The sequence below is a fragment of the Halichoerus grypus genome, chromosome 3 (genome assembly GCF_964656455.1).
Source record: "Halichoerus grypus chromosome 3, mHalGry1.hap1.1, whole genome shotgun sequence".
NCBI lineage: Eukaryota > Metazoa > Chordata > Mammalia > Carnivora > Phocidae > Halichoerus > Halichoerus grypus.
Genome location: NC_135714.1, coordinates 5,964,315 through 5,977,135, shown reverse-complemented (window position 1 = coordinate 5,977,135; position 12,821 = coordinate 5,964,315). Strand labels below are relative to the sequence as shown.

The 12,821-nt window shown below is 59.0% G+C and overlaps 1 protein-coding gene across 1 annotated transcript; it reads left to right on the top strand.

The window, feature by feature from the left end:
• The first annotated feature begins 346 nt into the window (after positions 1 to 346).
• On the top strand, positions 347 to 4,541 carry MSX1 (msh homeobox 1). Its single transcript, XM_036085903.2, has 2 exons — positions 347 to 1,034; positions 3,356 to 4,541. The coding sequence occupies exons 1-2, from the start codon at positions 566 to 568 to the stop codon at positions 3,796 to 3,798; spliced, it is 912 nt and encodes a 303-aa protein (XP_035941796.1). The 5' UTR covers positions 347 to 565; the 3' UTR covers positions 3,799 to 4,541.
• Positions 4,542 to 12,821: the final 8,280 nt, after the last annotated feature.

The window sequence follows — 12,821 nt, the reverse complement described above, 5'->3', positions numbered from 1 at the left end:
GGGAAGGAGTACAGAAAAAAGGGAGGCGTGGGAGAGAGGGGTGGGCAGAAGAGAAGTCCCCCAGGAACACAGAAAAATAGAGACCGACGGGCACCCGGAAAGAGGCGGCCCAGGCTGCAGCGCCGAAGAAAGTTTCTCCCGCGCCCCCTCCCCTCCTCTGCCCTCCGGGGGGCCCGGCCCTGTCCCGCGCGCCCCGCGGCCCAGTGCGCCCCGGGGCCAGTCCGCAGGAGCGCGGCCCAATGGCTTGCGCCGGGCCCGCCCCCTCGCGCGCTGATTGGCCGCCGCCGCGCTGGCCTCGCCTTATTAACAAGTTCTCTGGGGAGCTGCGGCCCGACCCGGAGCCGGCGAGTGCGCCCGGGAACTCGGCCTGCGCGGCGGCGCCAGCGAAGAACCAGGCCCCGAGCGCCGGAGCCGGCCTTCTGGGGAGGGGCGGGAGGCGCGCGCGCGAGGGCCCGCCCGGCCAGGGCCCCGGGCGCTCCCAAAGGCCGGCCGCGCTCCCAGTCCGCCCGAAGCCCATGCCCGGCGGCTGGCCCGTGCTGCGGCTGGAGGGGGGGCCCGGCTCTGCATGGCCCCGGCTGCTGACATGACTTCTTTGCCACTCGGTGTCAAAGTGGAGGACTCCGCCTTCGGCAAGCCGGCGGGGGGAGGCGGGGGCCAGGCCCCCAGCGCCACCGCGGCCACGGCGGCCGCCATGGGCGCAGACGAGGAGGGGGCCAAGCCCAAAGTGTCCCCTTCACTCCTGCCCTTCAGCGTGGAGGCGCTCATGGCCGACCACAGGAAGCCCGGGGCCAAGGAGAGCGCCCTGGTGGCCTCCGAGGGCGCACAGGCGGCGGGCGGCTCTGCGCCGCCCCTGGGCGCCCGGCCGGGGTCGCTGGGAGCCCCTGACGCGCCGTCTTCGCCGCGGCCGCTGGGCCATTTCTCGGTGGGAGGACTTCTCAAGCTGCCAGAAGATGCGCTGGTCAAAGCCGAGAGCCCCGAGAAGCCCGAGAGGACCCCGTGGATGCAGAGCCCCCGCTTCTCCCCGCCCCCGGCCAGTAAGTAGCCAGAACCCAGGCGGCGGGGGAGGGGGCCGGGCGGGGGTGCGGGACCCGAGGGCGCCAGGCCGCGCGCCGGCGCCTGCCTGTCTCCAGCGGCTGCGTACCTGCAGCTGGATACCTGGAGCCGGTGCTGCAGAGGGTTTGGCGGGGAGGCCCGGGTTTACTCCTCTCCCCAATCGCATCAGCTGAAGGGGTGGAGGCCTGGCTGAAACCCAGCTCTCGGCCCACTTTCGCGGGCTCCTCGCCTTGGCCAGGGGACGCTGCGGCTGGCAGTTAACTTGTAGGACAAGGTGTCTGGGCACCCTCTCCTCCAGCCCCCATCAAAGGACCCCAAGAGTCCCCACTTCCCAGTCTGCCCCCAAAACCCTGTTACTTCGCCGTTATCCCTACGGGTGGGTCCAAGTGGTGCGGACATCTTCCCTGCGCTCAGAGTTTCACTTTCTCGTAGAAGACTGCCCTCACCCCCCGCATTAAAGTATCTCTTTTCCCAGAGGTTCTTAACCTCTTGCAAAATTCCCCCTTCCCCCTTCAAGTTTCAGGCAGATACTTAGTGCTCCTGGTGGATGGGTCATTTAGTGGGAGGGGGCGCTCAGGTTCCAGTGGAGGGGGCGGGGCACCAAGTCAATTAGTGGGAGGCGCCCCCTCCATTGCGGTGGGAAGCTCCCAAATCCGCCGACTGGGCCCATTGAAGCGGACTCCAGCCGTCAAAGGCGCGTTCGGGGTCGTTCCAAGGCCCCGTGGCCCCCCGGCTTCCCTGCCCAGCAAACACGCTCGGAGATATTTCAGGAGCACGGGAAATTCCCAAGTTTTCCTCGTTTCCTCCGATTATTTTGCGCGGCATAATAGCAACCCGAATTCAATGGCGTGATGCTGAGGAATGATTTTTATCTGGGGATTAAACGTCTTTGAAAGGCCAACCCCTCCCTGGGCCTAATGGCTGGAGAAGGTGGCCCAGGGCTCTGCTGTCGCCACCGAAGGCAGTGACGTTTTCCTCGGCGCCCGCCCCTCGGGCGGCCGGGCGGAAAGCGAGTCGGGGGCCAACTGCTTCCCGGACTCTCCATGGCCTGGAGCAGGGAAGAAGGGGGGATGTTAACACGAGGTTTCGTTTGACTCATATCCTGGTGGTCTGTGAGCCCAAAGGATCATTAAAACACACACACACACACACACACACACAAACAACGAAAAAATGCATGCTTAGGCAAAACCCGCATGGTGAAACATTCTGGACTTGAATTCATTTTTCCCAAGGGAAGAAGCTGCTGGGTAGGGAAAGCGGCCTTTCCAGGACTTGGGGATTCAGTTAGGGCCTCCACCCAGACCCCAAAGTCCTTGTGATCCCCGTTGTCCTGGAAATAATTTGTTCTGTTTTATCTGGCCACGGCTGCCCTGTGTGGCAGGGGTTGACTGGCCCAGAGGACTCAGTCTCGGACCTGCGGGAACCCTGTCTCGAGGTGCTCGCTCACCTCCCGTCCTTGAAGTATATTTTGAAGCCCTAAGAAAAAGCTTGGCACCTTTGATCTCTGCAAACCCAGACACAGGTGGAGAAGTGATTGCAGCCCCCCCGCCCTCCCCCCGCCACTCCCATTTGTGTGTGTCCAGAGGGCCAAGGCGCTGGGGCTGGGAGAGATCCAAGAGACAATTGAGACAATCAGAAGTACCCCCCCCCCCCCCCCCGCTGGCACTTCATATATTTGAGATATGGCCGTGGTACCACCTCCCTGACCGCCTGACAGCCGGCTTTGCTCCACCTCTGGGTCCCCAGGGACGGCCCTCAGAACCTTGTAGGAACGTGCTGTTCCAAGGGAAAGAGTGGAATTTGGAGATCTGGGTTGGATGCCACGCAACGCTAGCGCTGAAGGCTTGGTGTGCACAGATAAATGTTTAGCCAATTCATGAAACTAGATGTGATCTTGGGTTGGGTGCAGGGCCTTTTCCGCGTGTTCCATCAACCTTATTAACACCTACCGTTCGGACACCAGCGGCGGTGGGAGGAAGCCCACCGCGGAAGGCCCTCCTGAGCAGCCACTTAGCATGAAGGCATTCCGCCTCTTCCCAGTTAAGTTCGGGCCTTGAACCTGCGCCTGTTTCACCTGGAATCTTTGTTTCCTCATTTGCAAGAAGTAGACAGGAACGTCTACCCCGCGGGGTGTGGCCACTGGAGAAAACCTTTTCCAAGTGTCTCTCCCAGTGCCTGGCACCGAGATGCTCCACGAAAACGAATAGCTGGTATTGTTGCTGACCGCTCTTACTACTTTGTGGGCAGATTACCCTCCCGCGCCGCTCTCTTAACCCCTGCCTTTTTCTCGGCCCCCTAGGGCGGCTGAGCCCGCCGGCCTGCACCCTGCGCAAGCACAAGACCAACCGCAAGCCGAGGACGCCCTTCACCACCGCTCAGCTGCTGGCGCTGGAGCGCAAGTTCCGCCAGAAGCAGTACCTGTCCATCGCCGAGCGCGCCGAGTTCTCCAGCTCGCTCAGCCTCACCGAGACGCAGGTGAAGATCTGGTTCCAGAACCGGCGCGCCAAGGCCAAGAGACTGCAGGAGGCCGAGCTGGAGAAGCTGAAGATGGCCGCCAAGCCCATGCTGCCGCCGGCTGCCTTTGGCCTCTCCTTCCCGCTCGGCGGCCCCGCGGCGGTAGCGGCCGCGGCGGGCGCCTCGCTCTACGGGGCCTCTGGCCCCTTCCAGCGCGCCGCGCTGCCGGTGGCGCCCGTGGGACTCTACACAGCCCATGTGGGCTACAGCATGTACCACCTGACATAGAGGGCCCCGGGGTCGCCTCCCTGTGGTACCAGCTGATTCCTCCAGCCCCGGTCTCCTGCGAGCGGCAGGTGCCATCCCCCCCAACGAGCTCCCTTGTTCGGCACCGCCCGGCTCCTTCCCCTTTAACCCCCACGCTGCTCCGGTTGATCCTCGGCTGCTCCCTGCGTTCGCTCTCCTATGTCTGATCCCCTCCCCCAAAAGTGGCTGGAAGGGGCCCTTAACACTCTTCTAGAATCTAGATCTACCCTTTGTGTTACAGATGGAGAAACTTAGAGAGGTGTAGACTTCCCAGCGGTCCCCAGCAGAGTTAGTGGTCGGACCGGCACTAGGCGGCTGCGTCCTGTCCTGACACCAGGCAGGAGACGCACGGAGAAACTCCCGTGTGAAGATTTTGGAAAATAAGAACAGTTGGAGAAAAAGAGAAGAGCATGCCAGGGGAGTTGGAAACCCCCGTCCTTCCATCGGAAAACTTCAGAGAACTTCAACTGCACAACGTCTGCTTTCGGTGGGGGGAAGGGGGGTGACACAGATGCGTTGCCAAGGTAGGTTGAAGGGACCTCTCTCACCAGTACCAGAAAAAACTGTAAAATAAAATTTAAAACTCCTGTTTCTATTTAACAGTACATTTGTGTGACTCTCAAGAATCCCTTTGGAAGGGATTGTGTGTAATATACTGTATATTTGAAATTTTATTATCATTTATATTATAGCTATATTTGTTAAATAAATTAATTTTAAGCTACAAGAAACGATCTCTTTATTGATTTAGGCTTTTATTTGGATTTTACCTCTTGCCTTCTGTTCACATATGCAATTGCTTTTCAGCATGATGGTAGTTTTCACTGGCACCTTTCAAAGGTGACAACAGGATATTCAGGGACAGAAGGGGGTGTCTTTTTGAACACGCAGGACAGATCTGCATTAGCAAAGTCAAGTGGAGAATTGAAGCAATTACCTAGGATAATTAGGCTCAATTTTCCAATTCACTTTAAGCTGAAATCGACACTTGCTCAGGCGACCCATAACCGACTCTTTGTTTTTTCTTCCCTTTTAACCTGTCTATGAAAACAAAGCGAATCACCCAAATGGTTTGATGACTGCAGACAGCTAATCCAGACAATTCCCACCCCCGCAAACCTGTTTTTCCCACAGGAGGCCAGGTGGGGGGTGGAGGCCATTGCTTTGCTTCTCTAAATGGCTGCGCTGGTGGAGACCCGGTTTGTGGATCTAATTTTGAGCTGCCAGAATGTGAACGCCTTCACACCCCCTATTACGACCCTTAAAAACAAAACACTTTACTGAAAACCCAGGGCGACAGTACACTTCCCACCTTGGCGTGTCCTTTGCATGAGCCCCTGTCTCCAAACGCTCACAAACTTGGTTTTTCTTTCATATAGTAGGTTAGATTCAGGCTTCCAGGAGAATATATTTGAACGAGCGCCAAGTTTAGCCTTCTGGGGGGAATTCTGCAAGGATGTTGATGGCAGAAAATGACCTCCTAGTAAACAGAGCCTACTATGTTCCAGACTCCGCTCTGTTCCCTTTTGAGTTGGGGGCCCTGGCTTAATTCTCACCAGATCTGCGTGCCCTCCCCCCCCCCCCCCGGCCCTGCCTCCAGTCCCACATTGGCCCGCGCCTCCAAACTCCACGCAGGACAGCCCCAGGCAGCTTTTGCCGCAAGCCGTTAACCCTGGAAGCCAGCAGGCCAAGGGTTGTTAGAAACTCCAAGGACCTGGCGTTGGGCTTGGGGAGGGTCGACGTCTCCACAGCTAGAGGCCGTGGTGCGGGGTGGAAAACGAGTCTGGGGCACATGGAGCGGTTTCTAGCCCCAGGGGCCGGAGCTCTGCCTAGGAATTCCAAGAGAGCGCAGGGCTGCGCGCACGCACTCCGGGCGGGCTCTGAGCTGGCGCCGGGCAAGTTCCAGGGTACCCCGGGTCTCCGATCCTCCAATCTCGATTGCTCCGGCAAACGTTCCGTCCCGGAGGCCGGGGCTGAAGTCCCAACATGTCACAACTCCCCTCCTTAAGAAAAGAAAGCAAGCTTGCTGTGGAGTGCAGTTCCGCCGCTCCAGACAGACTTCTGGGTTCCCAGAAGCGCGGTCAGAACCCGAATCTGGGCCTCTTCGTCCCCAAGAGAGAGGAGTTAGACCTAAAAAGGTCTCAGACTCACGTAGTCCTTTAAAGGCGCTTGAGGGCTGAGGAACATCGCTGCTTCTCGCAGACGCAGAAAGGAGTTGTTTCCTCTCTATAAACTAAGCACCCCGACAGTGACGGAGCGCAGAACACTGGCTCGTCACAAATTTTTCGGGCTCCTTTCTGGAACACCCCTGGTGATTCTCCTGTCCTGGGGATAGTATTGAACTTGAAGTCAGACGAGCCCACGTGATTCATCCCAGCCCTGCCGCTTACTGACTGCCTGACTTTGGGTAGGGAAGATATTCCATTTCTCCGTTCCTCGGTTTTCTCATCTGCGAAATGGGTCTGGGAATCCTTCCCTCTCCCAGGATCTTGGGGAAGTGTCAACGAATCCCCGCGGGAGAGGGCGCCCAGGGAATAGGGGTGGGTCTGATTTTTCTCAGTTCAGGGTGCGTCCGCAGCCCTGGAGTCTTTTACTCTAGTGCGGGTAAGGGAATGCTGGGGCAGGATCAGGTGTCTCCTCTGGCTCGGGCTCCCGGGCCTCCTGGCTCCTCGAAGTTTGGCAATTTAGGGTCGAGGCAAACTTAGAGCAACATAATTGCAGTAATGAGCAACGGCTCGCGCTCTGCAGACGCGCCGCGGCTCCAGAGAGGCGGTAGCTGCAGGCGAGGCAGGCGCGCCCCCTTCCCCCACGCAGCACCTCTGCCGGGTGGAGGAGGTCGCCGCCCAGGGACCCCCGCTCGAGCCCGCCCCTGCGCGCGCCTCCGCCCGCGTTGCCGGCTTGGGTCCGGGTTTCCTTCCACTCCCGTGCCCCCTACTTTATCCATTTTTGTTTCTTTTCGTCTAGCTCTTTCTTCCCCCCCTTTTGTTTTCAAATTCCCTTTCTCAATACAGCATGTACACAGAAGGTGCCCAATAAATGTTTGCTAGATCGGAGCGGCTCACTGGTGTGGGGTGAAGACTGGGGCCAGATTCAGCCAGGCCTGGTGGGAATTGGCGGCGGTCCTCGGGGCACCGCTGCTCTCTCAGCCCAGTCCTCCGAACTCAGTTGCTTGTTTATCAAGCGAGGGCAGAGTGGGCAGGGGGTTCCCAGGCCTGGTCCTTTACGGATCTAGTTTCCTCCTTTGGCAGGAAACACCGGATCATTCACTTCGAGTCACCACCTATGGCGCCCAGAGGAATTCCCGGGCAAACCGCCTCCCCCGCGCCTCCCAAGAACCTCATGGGATTTTTATTTATTTATTTATTAAACAAGAGAGCGTATGGCGGTCCAGAGAGGTTATTTGATTTCCCAGGGTCACACAGCCCATTAGGGGGAAAGCAGGGATTCGAACACAGATTACACGCCGGTGTCCACGCTTTCCCCCACTGCCCAGTCCTCTCTCGTTGAGGGTCACCTAGTGCCTGAACGGCTCTTTGGTTTTAGAAAAGGCCCACGAAGCGCGCGTATCGCTGGAAAACCGGCTTTGGGGAGCCCAGGCAGCCCTAGCTCCACGAATTTAACCCCTTCGTGCTCTGACCACGAGCAAGCCCCGTCCCTCGGGGAACAAAAGGGGCATCTCCCCTGCCCTGCAAGCTGTCTGTGAAGGCATTTTCGTTTTGTTGGGGAGGAGGCAAAGGCTTAATCTGCAAACTCAGCTTCTGACCACGCAGGCTGGACCGAAAAGGCCCAAGGTCTGTGGCGTGGAAGCCCGGGTAGGAGAGATTACTTCGCGGCGGGGGCCTTGGGGCGCTCTCGCTCCGCGCATGTCCGCGGGGGCCCGGGCGGTCGCCGATCTGCGGGGCTGGGCTGGGGCCGGAGAGCTCGCGCCAAGAGCGCCTTGTGTTAGGGTTCCTTTCTCCGCTCGTTGACCCCGGGGTTGAAGGCCCAGGTCGCGCAGGAGGCCTAGCGGAGATAGTTACTCGGGAGGCGGGGGACCTCAAGTGCGAATCCTACGGGCCGTGAGGCTGGCGGGGTCCCGTACCCAATGATGCCCCCCTTAGTGACCCGCGGCCCGGAGGTGAGCCCGGCCTGCGCCTCGCCTGGAGCCCTCGGGGGCGCAGTGGGAAACAGCGAGGAGAGGCTGCGGCCGCCTTTCAACTTGGCGGCTGGCGCCGGCCTGGCCGGGCCCCCGGGGCCGTGCGGCCTCCCCGGCTCCGTCCCCGCCCTCCCAGCAGCTCGCACCGCCGCACGGCCGGGACACTCCCCCAGCCCCGACTCGGGCCGCTCCAGGGAAACACCGTCACTGCCGCCCCTACCCACGGCCACCAAGTGTCCATTCTCCAGAGCCCCCGGAGTCCCCACTCCAGACTCTCGGATCTCCTTTCGCTCCACTCGACAGCTTCCACTCCGGCCTCGCGCAGCACCCCTGCTCCAGGCCTAGGAGGACCCTCTCATCCCACAGGACTGCCTCCTGCACAGCGCCCTCCCGCGGCCCCGCAGGCCTACAGCCCCTGCTCTTCGCGGCGCCGGAGCAGGACGCTGGAGCAGGCTCGCTCCGAGACGGAGCTCTGTGCTCGCGCATCCTCGTCGCCCTCGCCATCATCGTCGTACACACAACACACCAACATACACTGCAACACACACATCTGACACACACACAACCTAACACAATGCAACACGTGTTCAACCAAGACGCGCACCCAACACACAACCAACCAGCGCGAGCGCGCGCGCGCGCGCACACACACCCACACACACAACCAGCACGCACCACGAACCATACACACCCAGCGCATACACACACAGCCAACAAATTCACACACCCAGACAACACCTCTCAAACAAATGCAATGTGACACATACACGTACAACCGACAGACACCCAACCACACAAAATCAACATATGCTGCACACTGTACACACAAAGCTAACACGCACACGCCAACACACACCCAAAAGCCACAATCAATACACACATCCCAATAAACACACAGCTCCAGTTTATAGAGGCGAACATACAATGTCAAGGCGCCACCCCTCAACGCCCCTACTGAAGTTCTGCCGCCCAGAACCTGGTGACACTGGGAGACACACATAATCTTGGTGGGGGAGACCCAGAGATAGACGTTGAACGGGGGGATCAACCCCGAGAAATTATGGACATCCAGCCACAGCAAGAGACTGCAGGCAGAGGCCTACCAAAGCCGTTTGAAGCCACCCAGACTGGGCTGATGAGCGTGACACAGGAGCAAAATGTGCAGCTCAGAGCACAGTGGGTGCCTGGCGGGACATACACTGTGTGGAGGACCCGAGGAGCAGTTTGTGCTTGTGCATGGAGTCAATCTTAAGACGCAGAGCTTTTACCTGGAGGCTGCTAGAATCGTCTGAGGGAACGCTGGGAGCTCCGTTACAAGAACCCTGTGGTGACCAGCGTTCCTTTCTCCTCCCGGGGCTCCTCCTCCCACGCCCCCACCACTCCCACCCCCGCCCGTAAGCGCCCCCCCTCTCCTGCCTCTGCAGAGTCTTAGAATGCCTTCCCCGGAACCAGATCCCACGCCTGCTCTTGCTGGGCTGAATTCAGGCCCCAGATCTGGAAATGTCCATCCAGTCACCGAGCACTACCCCCCCTCCACTGCATCCCGCTCCCCCACTGAGAAGGCAGTGCTTGGAGAAGCAGCTAGCTACCCCAGGGTCAGGACAGTGATGGATCGCCAGCCTGGAGCCAGACCATCTGGTCTTATGAATCCTAGTTTTGGCGCCTATTAGCTGTGTGACCTTGGGAAAGTTACTTAACCTCTCTGAGTCTCACTTTCCCCATATATAAAGTGTAGAATCGTGGTAACAATCTCTTCCTATTATTATGGGTATACAATGAAGTGCTCTGTGAGATGCTTGGCATTTGCAGCATTAAACATCAATTATGAGTACTTAAAGGAGACGAATTTCACAACCTCGGCATCACCCGCACATATACTGCTGTAAGGAGACGAATTTCAAAGGGGTGTGTGTGTGTGTGTGTGTGTGTGTGTGTGTGTGTGTGTGTACCTTCCTGGGGACTCCAAAAGACAATCAGGCCCACACGTCAAACCTGAGGGCTGGAATCTGCCTGTCTGGGTGGTGATCTCTAGCAAGTCGCCGCGCCTCTCCGAGGCTTTGGGAATCTGTCCCTAACGCCTGGCTCATAAGGGCCTAGAGCACCGCGACAGGGGTGCAGTAAAGACAGATTTTTGGGGTAGTTAATGCGAATTCAAAGCCTGTTCTTACTTCAGGGCCTGACTGGGGGCCGACGGAGGCGATGCCCGCGACCTGAGACTCTGCGTTGTGGGGAGTAGCAGCCGCACGTGGAGGCCTTTGCAGCCCATTTTAGAGGCGCGGGGACCGCGCGGAAGCTCGGTCGCTCGCAGCCGGCAGCTCGGGGGACTGTGGGGGCTGCCTCCTGACCCACCCGTGGAAAGCGGGTTTTGACGGACTCGCAGGGCTGGGGTGTGTCTGCGAGTCTCCGCGAGCGCGCTCCTGGCCGTGCGCGCGCGCCGATGCGCGTCGGAGGCCGCGTTTGCGGTGTTGCTGTGCCGCGGGGTAGGGCGCGGTCGCCTCCGCGCTGTCCCGGCGGCCTCAGAGTCGCCCCTGCACCGGGCCAACCCCCGGTCTCCCCCTCCCCCGCGACCTTCTGGCCGTCCTCGCAGAGTCCTGGCCCTTTGGCCCCGCTCAGATGAGCTGCCCCGAGGGTAGGCTGGACTGTGGGGCTTCGGGATGTTATTTTTAAAAAGATACCCTGTTTTCTCTCTGATGACGCTTTTCAATCCGCTCCCTCCCCCCCCCCCCCCCCCGTGGCAGCTGGGGCTCCTCCACCGAAGAAACAGCTACTGTCAGGGCCACACCAACTGGAAGCGAATGTTTAAGGTCTGTTATGCCACTCGGTTTCCCAGTAGAGTTGACCTGTCCCTGCTATAATGTGACCGCAGCTGAGGTGTCCTGAACGCTTGCCTGCTCCAGGACCTCCAAGTGGTCCATGGGAGTATGCCAACAAATCCCATGCACCATTGCATCCCCACTTCACAGATTGAGAAAGCAGAGGCATAGGGAGATGAGTGACTCAAGCAAGGTCACACAGCTGGTGAGAGCTGGAGCAGAGCTTCGGACCCAGGCAGCCTTTGCTGAGCCCTGTCGCTTAGCCTTTCCGAGCCTCGGTTTCCTAGTCCGGGGAATGGGATCACTCCCAGGCTGGTGTAGGGAAGCCGGGGCTGACCCCACCTGGAACATGCCCTGAGAACTCCAGAGCACACAGCACAGGGGCGGGACGGCTACGTGCACGCTCTTTGCTGGTGGCTGCCCCCGGCCCTCCAGCCAGCCACTTGGAAGGCAGAAGGTTCTGATCCTCAGGGAGCAGCGGCAGGGGTGGGGTGGGGCGGGGTGGCGGATGGGGCGTGGTCTGAGGCTGGAGGGATGGGTGGGGTTGAAGCGGAGGTGTGTTCTTGTCCTTGGAGGGTGACCTGACCGGAAGGAAGACTATGGCCACTGTGGACTCGAAATTGAAAGAGATTTCTCCTTTATTCCTCTCTCGATGACTCAGGCACCCTCATTAACTCACATTACCAGTGAGGAAATCAAGGCACAGAGTGGGTGAGTGACTTGCCAAAGGTCACACAGGTGTCTAAGACCAGATCTGTGTCCACCAATCATGGCGGCTGTCTCCAGAGGTGTGACTGCAGAAATTCATCCACGTGCCCGGGGGGGACCTGGAGGCATTTACCGCAGGCAACAGCACTTGGCAGAATCTCCCTCCAACCACAGTCAAGATTGAACAGTTTGCCTTGTTCTGAGTGCTTCGCACATCCCTAAACCCAGGCGGGGTTTGGATGCCGTCTTACAGATGTGCCATGTCACCAATGGGGTCATGTACTCATTTACAGATGAGAAAACTGAGGCTTGAAGGAGTAGTGGGATTTGGCCAAGTTCATGCAGAAAGTCTGGGCAGAGCCCGCATCCCTGATTTTAGTCCAGTGTTCTTTCATTAATTCATTCAACGGCAATTGAACAAGACCTACACACTAACAAATAAATATGAATTTCAGGTAGAGACGAGTGCTTGGGAGAAAATAACAGGATGAGGACAGGGAGCACAGCGGAGGTAGGCACAGTGGACCCCTCTTCGGAGGAGGAGTGTGTGGGCTGGGATCCAGAGGGTGAGGGGGGGCCGGGAGTTCCAAAGAGCCAAGGGAAGACCCTCCCATGGAGAGGGACCAGCAAGTGCAAAGCCTCGGAGGCAGGAACAGCCTGGCGAGGCTGGAACTGGCCTCTGGCGAATTTAAAACAGGAGCCCTACAGGGTCGTCTTTGGTTTTCCAGAAGCTCTGCATGGCGTTAAGGAGGAGAGTGGTGGGGGCGGAGTAGGAGACATGCCCCAGTTACAGGGGCGGTGATGCCTGGACCGGAGAGAAGCTTTTTCCTTGGCCTCTTCTCTCCTGCGACCCTCCCCCGTTCCCACACTACCGAAGGTGCGGAGGGTAAGCTGAGAAACGTGGGGGCTTCTCAGGGTGAAGCAGCCCCCCGACCCCAACGACGTTTCTTTTCTCTCGGATTGCAGACCCTGCGCCTTGGCTCCCAGCTCGGGGCCTGGAGTCCCCGGAACTCTGCAGCGCCAGCCCTGGGGCAAGCGGAACCTCCGCTGTGGGGCTGAGTTTGGGTGGGCTTCCATTCTTGCGCGGAGTACATTGTCAATGTCCTCTCCTCCTGAGAGCTCTCTGAAGGCAGGCTATGGCTTGACAGATTTTTTATTTTTTATGCCAGCACCTAGTACGGTCTCGGGAGGGAAAGCGAGGTCCTCATCTCCTAAATGAGCGTTTACGCCTCTGTGCCAGGCGTCCAACACGCGTGGTCTCACTTGATTCACCGCCCGGCCTTTAAAGGAAAACGTTCTCTTTATTCCCTTTCACGGACGAGTCAGTTGTAGTCCAGAGACGTCAAGTG